This window comes from Mercenaria mercenaria, chromosome 16 (genome assembly GCF_021730395.1).
Source record: "Mercenaria mercenaria strain notata chromosome 16, MADL_Memer_1, whole genome shotgun sequence".
NCBI lineage: Eukaryota > Metazoa > Mollusca > Bivalvia > Venerida > Veneridae > Mercenaria > Mercenaria mercenaria.
Genome location: NC_069376.1, coordinates 63,576,959 through 63,598,132, shown reverse-complemented (window position 1 = coordinate 63,598,132; position 21,174 = coordinate 63,576,959). Strand labels below are relative to the sequence as shown.

The window sequence follows — 21,174 nt, the reverse complement described above, 5'->3', positions numbered from 1 at the left end:
CGAGATACATAATAATCGGTGACAGATTTTATTACTCAAAAATGTTGACTGACATACTTTCAGCGATTAATTAAGGACGCTAAAAGTATAAAAGACGTCAAATTCAAAGGGAACGAGACAGAAAAAAAAAGAAATGCTTAATGAACAGAAATTTATCACAAAAGATAATATTTCTTAGATCGGTAATGTCAAAATTGCGTTCATTAAAGTAGCAACTTATATTTAAAAAGAAAGGAAAACGTCCGTAATTAATTAAAAGAGGTGATCAAACACCCACCCACCCATATTTTATACATTTTTACAATTAACCCATCACCCATAAAAACGTTTTTTGTGAGGACCACCACCATAATTATGATTTTTGGATGGACCCCACCACCCATAATTATGATTTTCCGATGGAACCCACCACCCGTCATTAAAAGATTCGGTTGCCGTCCGACACCGCCCCTCCCCCATAAATTTAATTCTGGAATCGCCAAATATGTTATAAATAACTTCAAATTCCGAGTAGGCTCTATGACTGTTCTCTGGATCGTTCATACAAGTTATTTAAGTCAAATATAAATCTGGTATAATAATAATGATAGATTTGATAAAAATAAATAGAGAGAATGGGTTCGCGGTCCGATTTCGCTTTAAAAGAAATCTAAATTAGCAGCCCTCGGATCAAGAGTAAGTCACGAGCTTAAAAGAAAAAGGAGATGCTTCCATATAAACAGCAAAATTTAAAAAAGAAATGAAATAAAATAGATTACTGGTTGGCGACCCAGATTCGGACAATTTTACAACCTTTTCAGCTGTCATGTTTTTATTTTTAATGCAAGATCCATGAAATGTTACCTGAATAAAGTTCAGTTCCTCTGTGTCACAAAACGCGATTTTGTTTGTATCTAAAAATAAACTGGACACGTCACTGAGGCCCGAAAGAGGGTACGTAAATGTAACGTTTTTAGCGTGTTGTAGGACCCAAAAATCGGACAGGAAAAAAGCGCTAATTATCGTCACTTCTGTTGCGCAGATTCACTTTTAGGTCGGTGGTAATGACAAAAAGACATGTTTACCACTACTAATGTGTAATATAAGGCTGTCGAGAATTGAAAAAAAAATCAACTCTGGCCGTAACATATACAACAGCTGGCCGTAACATGTACAACACAATATTTTGAGTATTAACATGGTTTAAACGTATAAATCTCATGTTTTGTCAATAATCAATGGCGGATCCAATATTTTTTCCAGGGAGGGTCGAAGTAAGTGGACAACAACAACCCCCCCCCCCCCCCCCTCCCAAAAAAAACAAAAAACAGTCCATTCGTGCGGGAGACGGGAGGGGTTCCAGTGCATTTGCAATATGACGTGTACTCTATTCGATTTTAATCAGATCCGCCCTGGATAATAACTATGACTGTCTTCATTGTAAAGACACACAATTAGACAAGTAACTATGATAAGCAATCATTTCATTCTCCGACATACAGCACAATCATTTTATTCTTCTACATACAACCATGGTTTACATTGTCTACAAAACCAGTCACACCTCTCACTCATGCTTTCCAACAAATACTCTCGCTCCCGCATACTCAGACATTCCTCGTGGTACCACCTTTCACACATACTCTCATCACAACCATACCACATTACACCATTAATTTCATCGTTCATCCTTCCTCTTTCACCACAAACACTACATGTGAATTTCTTTGCCGCCAGTCTCCCGCCTACTGCTCTCTTCATCCTGTCCATTTCCTTGCTTAATGCCTTGGATCTCCTGTCCTCCTCCCGCTTCTGTCTTTTCACAAGCCTCTCTTCCTCCTCTTTCTGTCGCTGTATCCTTCTCTCCTCCCTCTGTCTCTGTCTCTCCTCCTTCTCTTCCTTCTCTCTCCTCGCTGCATCTTCCTTCTCCTGAAATCAGAAAATGAGCCGCGCCATGAGAAAACCAACATAGTGTGTTTGCTTCCGCACAGTCTGGCCAGGATCCATGCTGTTTTGTAACAGTCTCTCTAATTGCAATAGGCTTTGAAAGCGAAAAGCATGGATCCTGACCAGGCTGCGTGGACTATGTTGATTTTCTCATGGCGCGGCTTAAATATATTTATTGTTTTGCCGTCGTCCGTCCGTCTTTTCATCTGTCAGAAATTATATTTAAGAAGTGGTTAGAAATTTTCCAGTAAACTGCACACGAGTATTCGCCACCTCGAGGGAAATGCCACCGGCAAGGTACAATTTGACAACATCAGCAGCACCACAGGTATCGGCCTTGGTAGTCTAGAGTGCAAACACATTTATATAATAAACCTTACCTGGTGTGGAGATGACCCCTTTCGATTTTAGGATGAAAATGTCAGCTTTAGGCCCAGCTAAAACGGGCCGTAACTTCTTAAACAGTTTCTGCTTGCTCCGCAAAAATAACTCACCTTCAACAGCTTCAGCATTTCATCTCCGCTGATCACCCTACCCTCTGGAACTCGCCTGGATGCCTTCTTTCCTGACTTCATTGGAGGCATTGGCGGCGGCATCAAAACATCGGCCATCCTCTCAGGAATAAGTCCTTGGTCCACAAGAGGGTTTACTAGGAATGAGCCACAGGTTTCGCATGAACGAACATTAGTGTTCTCTTTGTTTCCATCTGAAAACAACAGAATGATTAAGTTATTCGAATATTATTATGTTTTATGTGACAGATATTATCTTTTATCTGCGAATTAGACATCGTTCGTTAAATGTTTGGATAGTTCTGAAAAGTACAATTTATATGATGTTTATTTGTTATGATTACTAACTTACTTCTAGTTTAGTTTGTTTACTTTACGTTTTAACACTCAATTTAGCATAATTTCAATTCCCCCTTTACCCCCTGTAAGGAACTGAGAACCTTCTCACATTAATATTCAGACAAATAGCATGACAGTTTCAGACAGTGAGAGATCCAAGTAGATAAGTCAACGGAAAAAATACTCAACCAAAAAGCGCTTAACCACTTACTTTGAGGATTTGTTTTTTTGAACGTTGGGGGCACGAGCTGACTGGTGTCAATGGCTTTTGGGTTAAAGGGTACTATCCCAGTTACGGCAAATGCCACTCTCACGGATGCTGGTGTAGTCTGCTCTAGAGCATGTCGCAAAACGATCGGAAATTCGGCTCTCTGAACTGTAAAACTTCGGTTTACAAAGCCCAGCTTCACGGCAAGAGAACTGAATCTGTTCTTGAGTGGACCATTAACCTGAAAAAAAGCGATTTGATTCTTCGGGTTTTATGCCGTTTTAACAGTCAGAATAATTATTTAAGGACAGTTACTTGACACATTTCTTGGGTTTCTACATTACTGACGTATAAAGAGGCGGAGATGTGGGGAACAGAGAGTTGTGTTACCACCCAGAATGAAACCGGCAACCGATTTAGAGTCCAATGCTCTGCCGACTGAGCTGGTGCAGAGGATGGAAATACTTTACAGATAGAATCGATTTGCTAATTTCTTGACATTTTCCGCACGCACTGAAAAATGTCTTGCACTTAAGGAGCAATGGTAGAACTTAAACAACATACTCACCTTGACGTCAAGCGGCTGTAATATGTGTGTCGTATGTGCCGGCATCCCTAGCAGAATAATGTTGTTTTCTCTGGCACATTCCACAAGTGGTAGTGTGACATGGGAGTCGTGGTTATCAAGAACCAGTAAAACTGGACGTTCCTTTCCACAGTTTGGCACGAAAACCATCCTGAACCATGAAAGGAACAGGTCCCCATCCATGTAACCACTCTCGGATGTTGCGGACAGCCAGCTGTCTGGTATGCCGTCATCAAACTTTCTGTGTGGAAAAGACCCCTGTAAAATGGATGGGTTGTACACAGTGATCTAGCGTCAACCAAAGCATTTAGTCTAACAAGCTATTTTCCTTTTCGACGAAACGTTTTATTGTTATTTCTCAGTGGGAAAGTTTTCCCGCTTGATATTTAAATAACCCTTTTTGTATGACAAGATAGATGTTTAGCCCAAATAACTCTGAATAAAAAAATATATCTAGATGTCGTTCAATACGTTTTTAAGAACCAAAAGTAAGTGTTACGTTTCTTTTTTTTCCTTTAGTTTGTAACGTAAAACCAAACAAACGAAACAAATCACCATCTAACCTTAAATATCACCATTGTTGGTAGAATCTTACCATCTGCGCAAATGCAGATGTTAGCTGTAACGTGGCCACTAGTAACGTTTTTGGCTGAGAAGGTATGTGTCTGCTTGGGTCCCAGCACTTTGATTTTGGGCTTCTCCTTCCCTGACCAACCACTTTCATCAACGTTATATATCTGCAAAATGACATTATCATATAGACTTAAAAATCTGTTTAACGAGTATGCAGTCAAGACGAATGTTCATGGTTTGAAATATATAATTGCTATAACAAATATTTAAACTAGCGGTGTCGGGGAAATTGAAAGCACCAAAACCAGAAGCAAACAGTGAAAATTGCCGACGCAGTTTTATTGAGTCTGTTTGAGGGCATTACTTGAAAATTCAACACTAATCACGCACCTTAGTGCCGGCTTAAGTGGTACTCAATCTCCAGACCAAATGCAGGACCATAATGATCAGTATATTTTACTTAACTTATTGCATTTACTTCAACAATCAGTCTTATCGTTTTAGAAGTTTTTATAGCGCAATAGAAAAATAAAAAGAAAGTATGTATTTTCCGGCAGACGCCTGAGCTCAAGATTAATTGATAAGAACCTTACAGTATGAAAATTTTGAAAATTACCTGTGATTCTTTTAACTGATTGGTTTCCAACACATTCCTCAAAAGTTCGAACCACCCATTCATGGTCTCCTGATTAGACATACGGCATCTGGCTCTGTCTAGACATTCAGGTGTTCTCTCTGACAACTCTGGGTGCCGTTTCTTCAAGGCACGAAACCACTTGTCTGATGGCCCTGATTCTAAATTCATAGCAGTTTCCCTGCCTATGAAAACAAAATAGACTTTATTACCTTACTTTTAATTCAGTTTTACGTGCACTAACATTTGCGAATCGATGTTACCATGTTTCAGGACTTCCATGTCGTCTAAATGTCGACACTTGCTGAATGTCAATATGCTGCTCTTGCGCAATGTAAAATGTCTTTTTGTCGACAACGACATGACGGCAACATGATGCTACCAGTATAACACAATACAATGCGACAAAGCGATATTAATGTTGCACTGTCGCATCGTGTCGTTGTAAAATCGCATCGTACTGTCGTGATATCGAATAATATTGTGATGTAGCATCATGATGTAACATCGTACCGTAGTGCTGTCGCATTGTGTTCTCGTATTATCGACCTAACGTAATCCGGGTTCGACATAACGACGGTACGATATCCCTATCGGAATACCGTTAATAATTATGTTTGTTCACAAATTCTTGCACAGTTGATATGTTAATGCGAAAAAGTTTTATCTGATATTTTTTACATAAATAATATACTGATCAATACTGAATCAAATATGAAGCTTAGGCGAGATACTTACCAGATCTACGCACTATTTCTCGCACGTAACACCTCACCATACTGCGTGTCATGGGAAACCCCTGTCTGGCTTGATGTTGAATGAACTGGACCAGAGCGTTCTCTTCTTCTATCGTTAAGAGTTTTGTCTGCTCCTGTTTCACATCTTTAGTCTCCTGAAGAGCGTAAAAAATGGAAGAGAAGTGCAATAACTTTGGCTGATATCAACATTTTGTCCGGATTATACTATGCTAGATGTATATATGTTGATCAATTTTTGATAGTTTTATTTTGTACAAAACTGTGGAACAGTGGTTAGCACAGTGAACTCTGAAACAGATATTTCGCGGGTTTGATCCACGGACCGGCTATATGTTCTTTGGCATTTTGGTCGGAAAAAAGATTTTCTTATTCTGTTTGTCACCAAATACTGATCATTTCATTAGGGAAAGCAGTCAGTTGGCCAGTGCGAAAAGTTTGTAAATCAAGCCGAGTTTGTACGGCACCGGCGTGGAGCAGACATTGAATCCAGCACGAAAAAAAATCTTTAATGCGTAAGTGTTACAAAAGTTGTTAAAACACATCAGGATAAATACGGAATAGATTACAGAAATTTTGTCCGATCTTTTAATGATTCTTGCGCACTACCTTTCTATTTACGTGGTCGTGTAGAGTGCTCTTTGGTACATTAAACTCCGTTGCAGCACTTCTCACTCCCATCTGTCTCCTTCTCACAGCAGACACTGCCCGTTGAAGGTTTTCTAAATTGTACGATCGGTACATAGTTCTAATAACAAAAGAATGTATTTTGATAATAGTTATACATCTAGTAACATAAGAATGAATTTTGTTATTTGTAGTTGCCGCTACATTAAATAGGCATAGGAGTGTCATAATTGCAGTCTTAACAATTCATGGATTGCTGTAAAAAAGTAAATTGCCAAAAGGCAAGTTTAAGATAAACCGAATACTTTGTAAACAGTGGCAAATTATATTCGAAAGGGCGCTGAAATTCAAATTCTACTGTACGTAAACCTTTTACAAACATATTTCAAATGGGAGGCTACTTCAGTGGTTTTTTTTCTTAAAATTGTACGAGTTTTCTCCCTTTGGTTGATTTTTTTGGCGTGACTCTACTTATGAAATTCATCTTTTTCATTTTTCTTTAAATAAGTTAAGAAATAAATAATGGCCATTATTTTCTAAAAAAAATTATTTTGGCATGGCACTGTCTACCCATTTTGATCATTTTAAAACACGCATTTTTTTCGTCTGCATTTAGCAGATTGTAGATGAGTTCCCCTTGAATAATGTTGGGGCCTCAAAAGAAGTATGCGCATGCGCACTGAAAGCACATGCGACTTCCCCCAACGAGAGCTGTCAAAACATTTCGTGAACAAATGTAAATATTCCAATTTTTAAAGTTTTACTTACCGATTTGCAAATTGTTGCACTGGATGTTGCACATTAAGCAAGCGTCTGTGTACATGTCAACAAATGATCAAATATAACGCCGAAATAAGCGTTTACGCGACTGTTCGATTTTCTGGGTCGCCAACCAGTAGATACGTCAAGATTTCTATCTTCTATCAGCTGATTGTGTATTTAAACCTAGAGGTAATATTTCCCTTGTGCGCCTCGTATAAATCTGCATATGGCCACAGCAAGATTACGTCATTTGTCTAATACGTCACAAGTTTCTTTCGGAGAAAAAGAATTCTCTTGCATACACAGCCGGTGAATATTGTTTATTGAAGTTCAAATCTGACCATTGTGAAAGAAATTGGATATGTGGCGGACTGTAAATACTTCAGTAAGGATGCTAAAATACAGGTTATCTTTGAACCATGCGTTTGGAAATGATGTTATTTTGAACAAGTCATCGTTTCAAGGGCATGGTGCGATTGATGCCTGAATTTCACCGATGTTTGTTTACAATTTACTCATCGAGGATTGGATAGAGCTACTGAAGACTTGGAAGAATTCTGGAGTGTACTGTATATAAATTTGTTAAAAGTGAGTCAATTTACATTTTTGTTAGATCTAAATAATGTGTTCATTGTTATAGCTTTTTTTTAAATACAACATTTCATTTCACTCATGCATTCATAAACGAAATGAGTCTTGAATCGCTCCCGATAAAATTCACGTGAATTTTCCCGTAATACTCCAAATTTAGAGAGCAAACTCCAATGGCGACAAGAAATTACAATGGGAGACTGCCGTTGAAAATATAAATTTGTCATTTATTTGGATATTTGGCAAAGCAGAAAAAAATCGTTAAATTTCTCGAGGTTGACTTTTTTTTAGTTTATCAAACCATGTTTACTTTGCCGATAAGTGTCGTAGTTTTGTCATGTGACACCAAAGTTGGGGTAAACCTTTGGAATGGAACAGACTTTACCTACATTTCTTCCAAAAGTTGCAAAATCAATAACTTTTACAACATGTAACTAAGTATTTTCAAAGATGTCTAAACCTTCGCCCTTCTGTATTAGAGGTTCAATTCACTTTAAACAGCAAGAAATGGCAAATCAAATGAAAACTTTCCGCTTCTGTACAACAAATCAATGATAATAAGTCTTGAAAAAAACAGTTTATCTTACTAGATAAAAGAAATATAATGAAAAAAAGTTTGGCCCTAGTGGGGCTTAAACCTACGCCCTCCTGAAAAATAAGTTAAAGTAGTCTTATGGTAGGAATAGAATACTTTTCAAAAAAGGAGGTACACTATTACGGGTCCGTCAATTTTCCTAGCCATCGTACACATACTTGGTAAGGAAACAAAATGACGTTTTATATAATCCAAAGGCATATACCGAATGAGCGTGAAATACTGCCAGAGGTCGTATGCTCGTGACGTGTGGAATCATTTACCGGGCAGTGGTTTTTAAACTAACTCTTTTATCTGACATTCAATAACTTTAGTATTACCTTCTGGGCACTAAATTTCGTCAACGGATCGACTCTGTTTCTCAGGGTTCTGCCTAACTGACAAAAAAATTGATATTGATTGATATAGCCACTGAACGCATTATCTTAACCTTTAGCCTGCCAAAATTCTAACATGGACTGGTCCATCAATCAATATGGGCAATACCATTTATTATTCCTAGGGGTGTTCACTGAAAATTTACTGACTGAATAGCGAACAGTGCAGACCATGATCATGTGCAAGCTGATCTTGGTCTGCACTGGTCGCAACGGCAGAATCACTTGCCGCCAGCAAGCTAAAGGGCAAAGGTTAAGATAAAACACTAAGACACTGTATGCTTAAGGTGATTAATGTCCTCAGTCGCTGCTTTGACACAGTGAAAATTAAATGATGTGACCTTGACCTATGACCTTTAAGTGTGCAATTGACACTGGAGTTAGTGACCTGGGTTGTGTACTCTGCATGTCATCCAGATGAGGTTAACAGTTCATGCTTATTTTATGAAAATCCGTCATGTAGTCAAGAAGATATGGAGCAGACACGAATTTCAGATATTTGATCTTGACCTGTATGTGTATCCTTGACCTTTAACTTAGTGACCCTGGTCATGCTCTCTGCATGTCTCTCGCCTCTCTGTGCGACATTGACCTTTGACATAGTGACATGGGTTGGGCACTCTGCACATTGTGTTAACAACTCATGCTAGTTTATGCAAGTCTTACAAAATGGGGTAATGAACATTCATAAGAACATGCATCTATTGGGTATACCTTTTGTTCCAAATTACCGAACAGATAAGCACTACTAAATAAATGAAATTTTCTCTGACCTATTGTCAATTTGCACAGACAGACAAACAGACGGATATGTGTGACACCAATATAGCCCACATATACTTTGTATCTGAGGATATAGCAATCTATATGTATAGTCCTTTCTATTGTCAAACACAAAGATATAATATATGATAAAAAGTTGCAAAACTTTTACACCTACCATATATTCTGAACCATATGTACAGAACCTACAGAACCATTATGAACAGAACCATACTCCACTTTAATATGCATTCTCATGAAGAGTAATGGAACATTTTTCCTCACAAAGATTAATGGAACATTTTTCCTCACAAAGGGTAATGAAACATTTTTCCTCACAAAGATTAATGAAACATTTTTCCTCACGAAGATTAATGAAACATTGTTCTTCACGAAGATTTATGAAACACTTTTCCTCACAAAGACTAATGACACATTTTTTCACGAAGGGTAATGAAACATTTTTTTCTCACAAAGAGTAATGAAACATTTTTCCTCAAGAAGATTTATGAAACATTGTTCCTCACAAAGAGTAATTGAATGAAACATTTTTCCTCACAAACTTTAATGGAACATTTTTCCTCATGAAGATTAATTAAACATTTTTCCTCATGAAGATTAATGAAACATTTTTCCTCATGAAGATTAATAGAACATTTTTCCTCACGAAGATTTATGAAACATTTTTCCTCACGAAGATTAATGAAACATTTTTCCTCACAAAGATTAATGAAACATTTTTCCACACGAAGATTAATGAAACATTTTTCTTCATGAAAACATTTTTCCTCAAGAAGAGTAATGAAAAATTTTTCCTCAGAATAATAAAACACTGTTTCTCAGGAAGAGTAATGAAACGCTGTTTGTCATGAAGATTAGTGAAACATGATAAAGATTAGTGAAACACTGTCATGAAGATAAAGAAACAATGTCACGAGGATCAATGAAACACCGTCATGAAGATTAGTGAAACACTGTCATGAAGATCAATGAAATAATGTCACAAGGATCAATGAAACACTGTCATGAAGATTAGTAAAACACTGTCAAGATCAATGAAACACTGTCATGAAGAGTAGTGAAACACTGTTTATCATGAAGATTAATGAAACGTTGTTTCCTGAACTATTGAATCAAACATTACGAACAAAGTAAAACAACTTAAGCACACAGTAATCAAAACTGCTTTATTAATAGAATACAAAAATAAATATTGATACACCTGAAATAAGCCACAAAACATTTCATTAATGACACAATATTTAATGAAAACAAAGTATTTTCTTCTAGCAATTGATAAATCTGTAATAATAAGGCTTTGTTATCACTAAATGAGCCGCGCCATGAGAAAACCAACATAGTGGGTATGCGACCAGCATGGATCCAGACCAGCCTGCGCATCCGCGCAGTCTGGTCAGGATCCATGCTGTTCGCTAACAGTTTCTCCAATTCCAATAGGCTTTAAAAGCGAACAGCATGGAGCCTGACCAGACTGCGAGGATGCGCAGGCTGATCTGGATCCATGCTGGTCGCAAAGCCACTATGTTGGTTTTCTCATGGCACGGCTCAAATGCTAATCAATAATTATATACATAATTGTGAGTCATCATATGAACAAGATTTTACTGAATAATTAGTGCCGAATTTCACACGTGTAATTTCAAAAATATTTCCACTGGTTAAACTTACCATAATACAGATAAAATCAGTTAAAACTATAGAGAAGATATGAACTCAGATGTAATCAGAAAACTTGTTAATTTTACATTTAAGACGGAAATACTTTTCACTTTTGGAGACTGTATCATACATTTTAACTCACAGCAATACCACATGTAGAAATATTGCAACTGGAGTTTTTTGGGCTAAACATATTTAGATGACATACTGGAATCAACTGATAACTCCTATACAATTCTCAATTGTTAAGTGTTTGTTTTTTGTTGTTGTTTTTTTTTGGGTTTTTTACAGAATCTGATAATGTATTATAATCTTTCTTGCTGAAAAACAAAATTTCATTAGGAATTCATGCTTCAGTAAAAACTGATGAAAAGTGTAGTAAAACGTTTGAAAATAGATTGTATAACCATATTAAGTTGATCCTGAATGAGGTTTAATAATGTGACGCACAAGAATGTAAACAGCACATCAACATGAGAGCAGAAGCTTATGGACATGAACAACAAGTTATATTATGGCACTTTGCTTTGTCTTAAGTAATAAAAACTTTGTTCAAGGCAACTGATAGTTTGCTTTAACAGAACTTGCCAATGGTTTTAAGTATGTACATAAACATTTGGCAAAATATTGTAAATCATCCCCGAGAAGGATGAATTTTAAAATTATAACAAAAGTTAATTACAGCAGAAAATTTTGTTTGATTGGTGGAGTATTAGCACCTTTTTCAACAGTATTTCGGTTAAATAATGCCAGTCAGTTTACCTAATTTGTATCTAGATTTTCTGTATTCTGCACCAGTACTGATTCGTGTTACTGACATCTTTCCCCAAATGTATATGAGGTACAGCAACAAGAGCTGTCAGCGGACAGCTCGACTATTCGAAGAACACATTGTCTTTTATTAAATTTGATACAGAAAACTAAAATTGCCTATGGATCATACTCACACCCTCCTTATACATCATGTGATTTAATGAACTTATCATGCTGGTCACAACTGACACTGCATTTTCGTGACAAGTGCCTGCACATCAGTGCAGTCTGATCATGATCTGCACTGTTTTCCATTCAGTCAGTATCTTTTTGGTATGCACATGTTTTAACAGTAAATGGTTCTGTCCAAATTGAAAAATGGACAAGTTCATTATAGAAAATTATCATGGTAAGGGTTAAAATGCTAAAGATATCTTTCAGTGTTATGATATCACATCCAAAATTTGATCATCATTATTTACATGAAAACATCTATGATGTAACATGAAAGATTAATCTTAAAGAAATTAACAGTAAACATTGAAAATAGTACATTTACAACATAAATATAAACCATATACATTTGTATTTTATCCTGTCACTTGCAGTTTTTTCGACCCGATATCAGGGTGCCGTATATCTATCTTGATATACCGTCAGTTGACACGTGACCAGTGATATACGGTGAGTTGATCATGTGACCTTATGATCGATATTGTTGTCATAAGAAATTTTGCATTGAAACCATCACCATTGTGTTGGAAATGTCCGAACTAAGAAAATAAGTGGTCAAATAATGAGTTTTTATTCAAAAACGAAGAAGTTATTGCGATTTTTCAATGTAACCACATAATTACGTCGGTGATGACGTCATTATATAAGTGACATTATTACGAATATGACGTTATTAAAACGGTTGTCGCACACTAATTTTTGTAAAATAAATTGCCAAATATCGGAACATGAAGTAATGACAAGATAATAGAATAATAGATTAATGCCTAACAAGATAGAGAAAGTTTATCTGGCTCGGCTCCAGACGTTACAAGGTTCGCCTTCGGCTCACCCGATAATCTCCTCCACCTCGCCAAATAAACTTTCTTCATCTACGGCACTAACCTATTATTCTCTATATAACTAAAACTGCTATAAAACATTAACTATTACACATACAACAAATAAAAACAATGTCATAACAGCACTTCTACTTTGTAGAGGTAGATTCCACAATAAACAATAGCTGTCCATAAGACAGCATGCTCAACTATTTGACAGCTTCTAAGTCAAACAAGTGCTATGGCAAGTGAAAAATACTAAATAACAGGTACATAAAATATCTGAAATGTATGCTAACCAAGTCTTAATATTAATCCTTGAATAACAAAGGGGTCTAAAAACTAAAACAGAGTTAAATAAAATGTACAATCAAATTAGAAATAAGGTATCACAGAATAGAAAAGGTGTATAGAAGTGGCATCACATTTTATAAATTCAGGGTAAGACTGTCAAGCTCCTGACTGTGTCCCTGCAAACCCTTAAATTTGAGACTAGTTTCTAACTAATTTAGAACGTAAAATAATGATAAATGTTAAACATTCCACAGCTGATTTAAGTGTTAGAATTTTATGATACAGGCATATAATGCCAGACACAGCGATGATTAAGGTGTCTGCTCCTTATATTTTATGATAAAGGCATATGCCAGACAGAGGATGATTTAGGTGTCTGCTCCATGGATATTTGATTGTACAGACAAATGCAAGATAGTGGGATGATATAAAAAGTCTGGACAATATCATGAAATAACAGATCTAGAATTTCAAATCAAAATGTGGTAGTATTTGTAAAATGCGTGGAGTGAAATTCTTAAAACTTATGTATATATTTGCACTAAAGCTGTAGTTATATTTAGCTCATCCATAATTATGAAAGTGCTAAAAAACAAAGGGAAGTAGTAATTCTTGTCGCATACAGGCATCAAGATTACTTCAAAAGTTTGCTCTGTCCATCAAATTCCAACATAATACACTTCATATTTTTTGACAGCATATTTAACAAGTCACTTTAAATATACATGTAGTGCATGATAACCTCAACATTTGGTTCTTAATGACAAAATAAAATTATCTACAAAAACACAAAATCTAACAAAACAATTATTTGTTCTGATAATAAGACAGTCAGACATGCTGCCTGTTGAAAGTCAATCCTAGCTGGTTTTTCTCAATACAACATAACAAATGTAATCACAAAAAGAGCAAAATATAAAACTGACTTCTGAAACCAGTATCTTATCTCAATAATCTGATTGGTTATTTATGAATACAATTTTAAAATCAACCAATGTTTGCCGAGACTGGTCTACAAACTTAAATGAATGAAAATTAATTTAGGTACATAACACCAATTAAACCACAACTTGAGATCTGCATTTGCTACAAATCTCTTCCTTACCATAGCTTCTAAGAGATACTTGTATGGCCTCAGAACTCATTTTTCAAACTAGATTCTTCAAAATAGCTACAGAATTTCGGAATAAGAAGCTGAAATTTAGTTCCAGTGCCTCCTACAGAAACTTGTATTTTTAAATCTTAAAATAAGAATAGTTCAGTAAGTTTATATAGTCCTGAAATCATTGAAAAAAAGAAGAAGAAAACTAGCTGCCTTCTCACTAAAGTACATTTCCTTTCTACAGAATTCAGTACAAAGCATTTTAGACCCTTTAGAGAAGGTCAAAAACTTTGTTGTTACAGACAAATTATTGTCACATGTAAAATCTTTTGGCATTTAGTATAAATTTCGGTTAGAGAGCTATTGATGGTGACGCTTATAAATGTCAAAAAGCAAAAGCTCTCCTTTAATATAAATGCTGATCCATAAACTTCTGTTGGTTCTTCACACATTATTCGCAGCGTTTGATTCATTCTCATTTGTCCCTGCTTCTAAATCTTTAGTTACACGTATCTTTTCACTTTCCTCAGACAAATGATCATACAGTGGGAATTCACAGCAGAAAAGGCACCTGACAGGCGAAGGTAGGCAGCCGTAACAAGGTGGAGGTAGTGGGATCAAGGCACTTGTGCGCTTCTTGTATCTTCTATATTCTTCATTCCTGAAAACACAAATCTTAAACCTTACATTCTACAGTATTTGAAAGTAGGTTTTCATTTAGATTTGAAGATTGAATACTGCTTAAGCCGGTGCTAGGGGGCATGGGCAGTGATGCATTTTCCATTACTGCCCATGAACAGACTCAATCAAACCGAGTCTGCAATTTTCACTGTTTGCATTGTTCTAGGTGCTTCCGAGGGATCTAATTTCCAGATTTTATTTAAATAGACATTCTATCATATCTGAGAATCAATGCTGATATCAAGAAACGAACAAGTTTCACGCAAACACTGGTATAAAAAGGAATTAAAGCTCAAATTTTTGGTGAATTTTTTTAACATGTTCATCTCCATCAAGTTGGCATAGAATGTATATCTGACGTTTGTACCACTAGTAACTTTTACAGTTCTCACTTTTTATAGTTTTTTTAGAGAAATTATTTTTTGCCTAAAATGTGTCAGTAAGTCCCTTTAAATGGATACACAGAAAACATTTTGGATTAAAGAATAAAACCATATACAAACTAAATCATTGTAGAAATGGTACTGCTCAAAATTTACTTATATGCTTAGTTTAACACTTGCCCAGCTAAATTTCTACAATGAAACTGTTCGTCTTTCAATTTGGACAGTACCATTAACTGTTACAAGGGGTTCATACTACAAAGATACTGACTGAATAGCGATCAGTGCAGATCATGATCAGACGGCAGGGATGACAAATGTGCAGAATAATTATGATCTAAACAGGTCTCAAAGGAAGTGTCAATTGAATCCAGCATGGTAAAGGTTAAGAATATAGATGTTTTCAAACTTGATGAACTGATTGCCAATTTCTCATGTACTGCTAAACTGACCTTCATAAACCAGGTTAGGACAACATCTGAAAACTGCTATGAAATGTAACAATCCACCTCTCTTTCCTGCCAATTATATTTTTTGATGTTAAAATTTTTACTCTAGTCTAAGACCAGATTATATAATTTGAGTCTGATAGTCTGATTCTTGACTAGATGATTTTTATAGAATTTCACAACTTCGTATAAGTCACTAATAGTTTATCACTTCATGATTTATTCAACAAAACAACCCCTTTCTGTTTTCTTTCCTTATTTTAGAATAACTGACCATACAAACCAGGTATCTATTTACTGAATATATATTTGAATACATCAAATTGTTATGTTTCAGGTCTAGACTCAGCAACTGGCTATGGTGCAACATGTTCTTTCTAAAGTGTTTTTTTTTTTTATTAAATTACTGATGATAACTTTTACAGCAAACTAACAGTCAAATATTATTATTAACGAATTTATTAACTTACTTGAAATATCTTTCATCAGCTTTTTTCTCCAATAGTGGTATACCACTAAGGAATAGAAGGATAGCTGAGATGAATACTGGCGACAGTACAGCGGCCCATTCACCTTTCTGTAATATACTCGTGCTTATGATAAACACACCAATCCACAACAAGATCTCACCAAAATAATTTGGATGTCTCGATACTTTCCACAAACCTGAAATATACAACTGTACATTATAAGATCTTTTCCAAAGCAGATTAAGCAACTGAAAAATTTCTCTCAGAAAGGTTTTAAATTTCTCAGCAATAAAATACCGATATAAAAATGTTCTGTATATACTGCCTTGCCCAAAAATGAGTTGTCATTATAATAACTACTATCGTCAATTATATCTTCTGCCAATTTTACTTCAACAATAACTCTGTATCAGTTCATTTAATTCCTGAAAAAGACAAGAGGTATCACTAAACATGATTTATACCCCTTTAAAAATTGCTTTGTCAGAAGAAAGTAGACAGACCTTTGTCACTTTAGAAAAAATTAAGACTGTGGAAGAAGTTTGTGTTACAAACTTGAGGGGGTTTGGTGTATGGGCACATCATAACCATACATTTGTCAAACCTATAACAACATAAAAAATATTATGCTGTCTTCACATCATGGAGATTCTGCAGATGAAATTTCAGAAATCAGAAAAAATGTTTTCAGTACTGAGTGTGTGGGTTGGGGAAGTGGTATGAGTGACCTAACTTCATCTAGCCCAGAAAAAAAATGCATCACATCTGGACTTCTAAGAGATGATGTATATGGAACTGGAATCAATTTCCATCTGCTCCAAAACATATGGGGGTGGAGGAATAGTTACACCGCAACACTTGTCCATCACAAAAAAGAATATATTGCAAATATTTACGCTTCCCAGGGATCACACATCTGAGATTCTACTTGAATCCCTTGTAAAATGGGAAACCCACCTTAAAGTTTGTTCATCAAAGATTCATAGAAATGACCTGTATGAATTTTTTACTGGAAACAAAAACAGTTTGTTCCAAACATCTTACATGCAGAGATTGGGGCTTCATAGCCTCCATCTTTGAAAATCAGAGAAAACAAATGTTAGGCAATGTTAAGCACCATGGTGATCATGTATATGAAGTTGTTTGGACACAACAGATCAAATGAAAAGCTGTATAACCAACCACATGACAAAATCCTCTACATACACTGTAATCTGTCTTAAATGGTATATGTATAATATTGTTATATTCCAAAAATTGTGGTTAACAATACACTTTTAAAACAATTTTAGTAAGATGCCAGTAAGACCCTAAAGACCTTCAGTAACACATACTAATAGCTCACACTGAGCCTACTTTCCTGACAAATGAAAGCCTGTGCATTGTTTGGGTACACAACAAATCTAACATGCTAAACATAATGTATTAGTCCAAAACACTCTGCTAACATGGGCAATAACCTTTAAATATTGTCCATGATCTAAGCGTACGTAATATCAGACACTTTAACATGACCAAATTTCACTATATAATATAGTCTGACCAAATTTCACTATATATAAAGTCTAAAAAATTAAAGTTTTATCTTTGCATAATAAACACAAAGTTACCCAAACTGTGAAATAAGCAAAAAAGAACATTTCTGATTTGAAAAAAAAATGAGATGCCTCAATGTCCAAACAATTTATGCAATTTATGTAATGTATTTTCAATACCGGTATCACCCATTTCCCTTTGTTGGTGGATTTTTTCTATACATAATTGGTTGTTCAGATATCGCTCAACAACAGTCAGTTACTGAAACAGGGTAGCCCTACAATATCCATAGGGTCATTTAATTCGTCTCAAAGCACTCCCTGGCGCATTGATAAATATGACAGGCAGACTGACTGTGAACACCCAAAATGCCTGTGAAATAACAAGTATTTAACATAAATGGCTGTGACAATATACTGCATTGTTCCTTGCTAAAAACAATCTGCTGACCGATGGAACATTGCTCTATCTACCATTTTCAAAACTTTAAGAAAATTAATCCATAAGGTTATTATTATACATGTACATATATCCACGTTTTTCGACAAAATTGATTAAAAATTTATGTGTTTGTTGGTGCGACTTTGTGGCATCTGATTAGCCTTTTTATAACCTTTAATTTTTATTTTTCTTCTATTCAATCTTTTACTTTGATACAGAGCAAATTTGTATAACTTATAAAATTCATTTATCATATAAGGAGTACTACTCTATCTTAAGAAAAATTAGCAAAGTTGCATTGCTTTGAATGGATTGAGTTTAGCTATATGGACATGTAAAGCACTCCTTTACAGATACAAAACAATCACATGATATTATTAAGGTGCATGATTGGTCAATATTTATATCCATTATTTAGCACAGTGTAGTTACCTGTAAGTTCAGGAGATATAGAACAGGTAAAACAATATCTTTTTTGGGAAAGAAAATGGAGACCTCAGTAAGAATCAGACAACTTTTTTAACAAATGGAATACCAAATTAGTATAATTATCCCCCAAGAGAGTGATACCAATGCCAGATATTTGAAATGTACTATATCGTAATTACTTGGAATTTCTTATAGAAAAACAACAATTCAGTTCTATACAGTGAACCTCTTCTGCATGAGATTTCATGGTCATTTACAAGTAGTGGTTATTTATTTTGGTTAAACTGTCCTCCCCAAGTCTAGGTAAGCAGATTATTACACAGGAACAACATTCATTTAACTGACCTTTCTGAATCTTGACAGGAAGAATATTAATTACCTTTGCCGGCTAAATTAATTTAAAATGGACTGGTTCATTTAATTCAATTTGGGCAATACCATTTATTATTCAGAGGGGTGTTCACTGAAAATCTATTGACTGAATAGCGATCAGTGCAGACCATGATCAGTCTGCAAAGATGCGCAGGCTGATCTTGGTCTGCACTGGTCGCAAAGGCAGAATCACTTGCCCCCAGCAGGTTAAACTGATCTTTCAAAGTTTTGGAAGAAAGAATATTAATTAAACAGCAAACTTTTAAGAGAAGAAAAATGTTTTGCAGTACAAATCCGAGAACTTTCAAGTTTGTAATAAGGATCAGGCATACTACAAGTAACAAAAGAGAAATTAAATTATACACTTGTTTTAAATAACTATAAAAATTCTCTCCTCTATCTTCTTTTCCTTATTTTCTTCTATCAAATTAAAAAAGTTCTGAATCAATACCTCATAAACTTGATTATATTGTCTATACACCAATATCAGGATCAACAATGCCAGCCCCATTATTCACAACTGCAGGTCATTAAAATTACCTGAAATGTCCAGAATCCAGCAAAAGCTAGACAGTTCTCTCGTTTATCATCAAAGCGCTTATCTTCACCAATCTTTATAATTCTGTAAAGTAAATACCCAGACAACCTGGCACCCCACACACAGATACATACAGTTACTACTATCTGTCTTGTTGCGTAAGTCTGAAAATTAAAAATATAAGTCACTGACTGTAAACAATGAGAAAATATTGAAACAAAATTTTACAACTAAGGTTAGTTACAGATTGTTTACATTTTGTACAAAAATGTTAATGTTTCCCAAAATATGCTGAATGTGACACTCCCAGCATGTACTGTGATATTGAGAGGTCAGTTGTATAAGGCTAATTTAGATAGGTCAGTCTGGTCGGTCACATTATTATTTTTACCACTTAATTCACAAGAAACTTATGAAGCGAAAGCACTTATACGATACTGACCAGAGAATCATTAATGGTCTCATTAGTTCATGTACATGTATATAGTGATCTGAAACAGTGAGACTTTTAAGTTGTTATATATGAAGACTTTTAGAAAACTATTACTGCAATTAGCTCTGTGTGTACATTGTACTTTTAAACTTTAAAACTTAAAAATATACCTGTGCTAGCAGGAATGTCATAAGGGCCAGTACAACAAAATTGGTGCCACCAGCAAAATCTGTGACTTTGTCAAACTTGCATGAGCATGCAATCAGGAAAAACGTTGAACGGCATAGGCCACTGTTCACATCGCCCATAGCGATATTTGTAGTCGTCAATCACTGTCACCATTGTTATCTGAAAAAGATAAATTATCATAATCATCCTAGTCATACTGATGATCAGTATAATTTTGCAGACTTAGGTCAATACTGCTCTCTTCTAGAATTATACAGACTTTTACTGACATTTAATGAAAATAGCCAAATTTCATACTGAATTGGCGCTGTATTCAACGTTCAACTTTCACCCACAGCCCTTATCAACCTTTCTGGCCCATCCTTAAGTCTTTCATGCCATTTAAAAACAAGTGCAATTGATAGTGTGTGGGTGTTTTTTACACAGACTTTGATTACTGTACAATATTCAGACTAATCAGCTGATGTATTTTTTCTGATAACAGGGACATCCAACGTTTGTACTTTTTGTATCACAAAACTGTTGTTAAAGACACATCTGACAGTTTCCTATAATGTATATAGGCAAAGATTTCCTACAGAACAGAATTTCTTTTAACTTTGTGTACTGGGATGAGAACCAGATTAAAAGGAAATATGTATTAAAAGCATTGGTACGGTGCTTGATCTTGAAATTATTGCCCTTGAAAATAGATTTTATCCAGTTATTTTCCGACTTTCAAGAGCAGGATAATTTCATGACAAGGCTGGGTACCTAGATTTGCTTTTAATTTATGTTTCTGTTTTTGAATTTGATTCTCCATCAGGGTAAAACACAGTTTAAAGAAGAAATTCTGTCCGTAAGAAAATTTTGCCCGATGTCAATATAGACACTGTGTCTTTGACTATGAACATGACAAAATGATAACTCAAAGTCCTGGTCTTTCCCATGGATTGAATTTCTTTAAACTTTGTATATTGAATGCATATGATGACTAAAACAGAAATATACATTAAAATGCACAGTTTCTTGCTTTAATCTTCAATTATCTGCCCTTGAAAATTCGATTTTTTAGTATTTTCTGATTTTCAAGGGCAGATAATTCAAGATCAAGCACCGGTACCTATGATTTTTAATACATTT

At 35.3% G+C, this 21,174-nt stretch overlaps 1 protein-coding gene and 1 pseudogene across 1 annotated transcript; both read right to left on the bottom strand.

The window, feature by feature from the left end:
* Nucleotides 1-1,319: 1,319 nt before the first annotated feature.
* Nucleotides 1,320-6,277, bottom strand: LOC128549365 (uncharacterized). Its single transcript, XM_053525989.1, has 8 exons — nucleotides 6,143-6,277; nucleotides 5,517-5,670; nucleotides 4,761-4,963; nucleotides 4,135-4,308; nucleotides 3,554-3,829; nucleotides 2,989-3,226; nucleotides 2,421-2,632; nucleotides 1,320-1,908 (listed from the first exon to the last, which is right to left on the bottom strand). The coding sequence occupies exons 1-8, from the start codon at nucleotides 6,275-6,277 to the stop codon at nucleotides 1,492-1,494; spliced, it is 1,809 nt and encodes a 602-aa protein (XP_053381964.1). The 3' UTR covers nucleotides 1,320-1,491.
* Nucleotides 6,278-10,232: 3,955 nt separating this feature from the next.
* LOC123539815 (uncharacterized) lies at nucleotides 10,233-20,171 on the bottom strand (annotated as a pseudogene).
* Nucleotides 20,172-21,174: the final 1,003 nt, after the last annotated feature.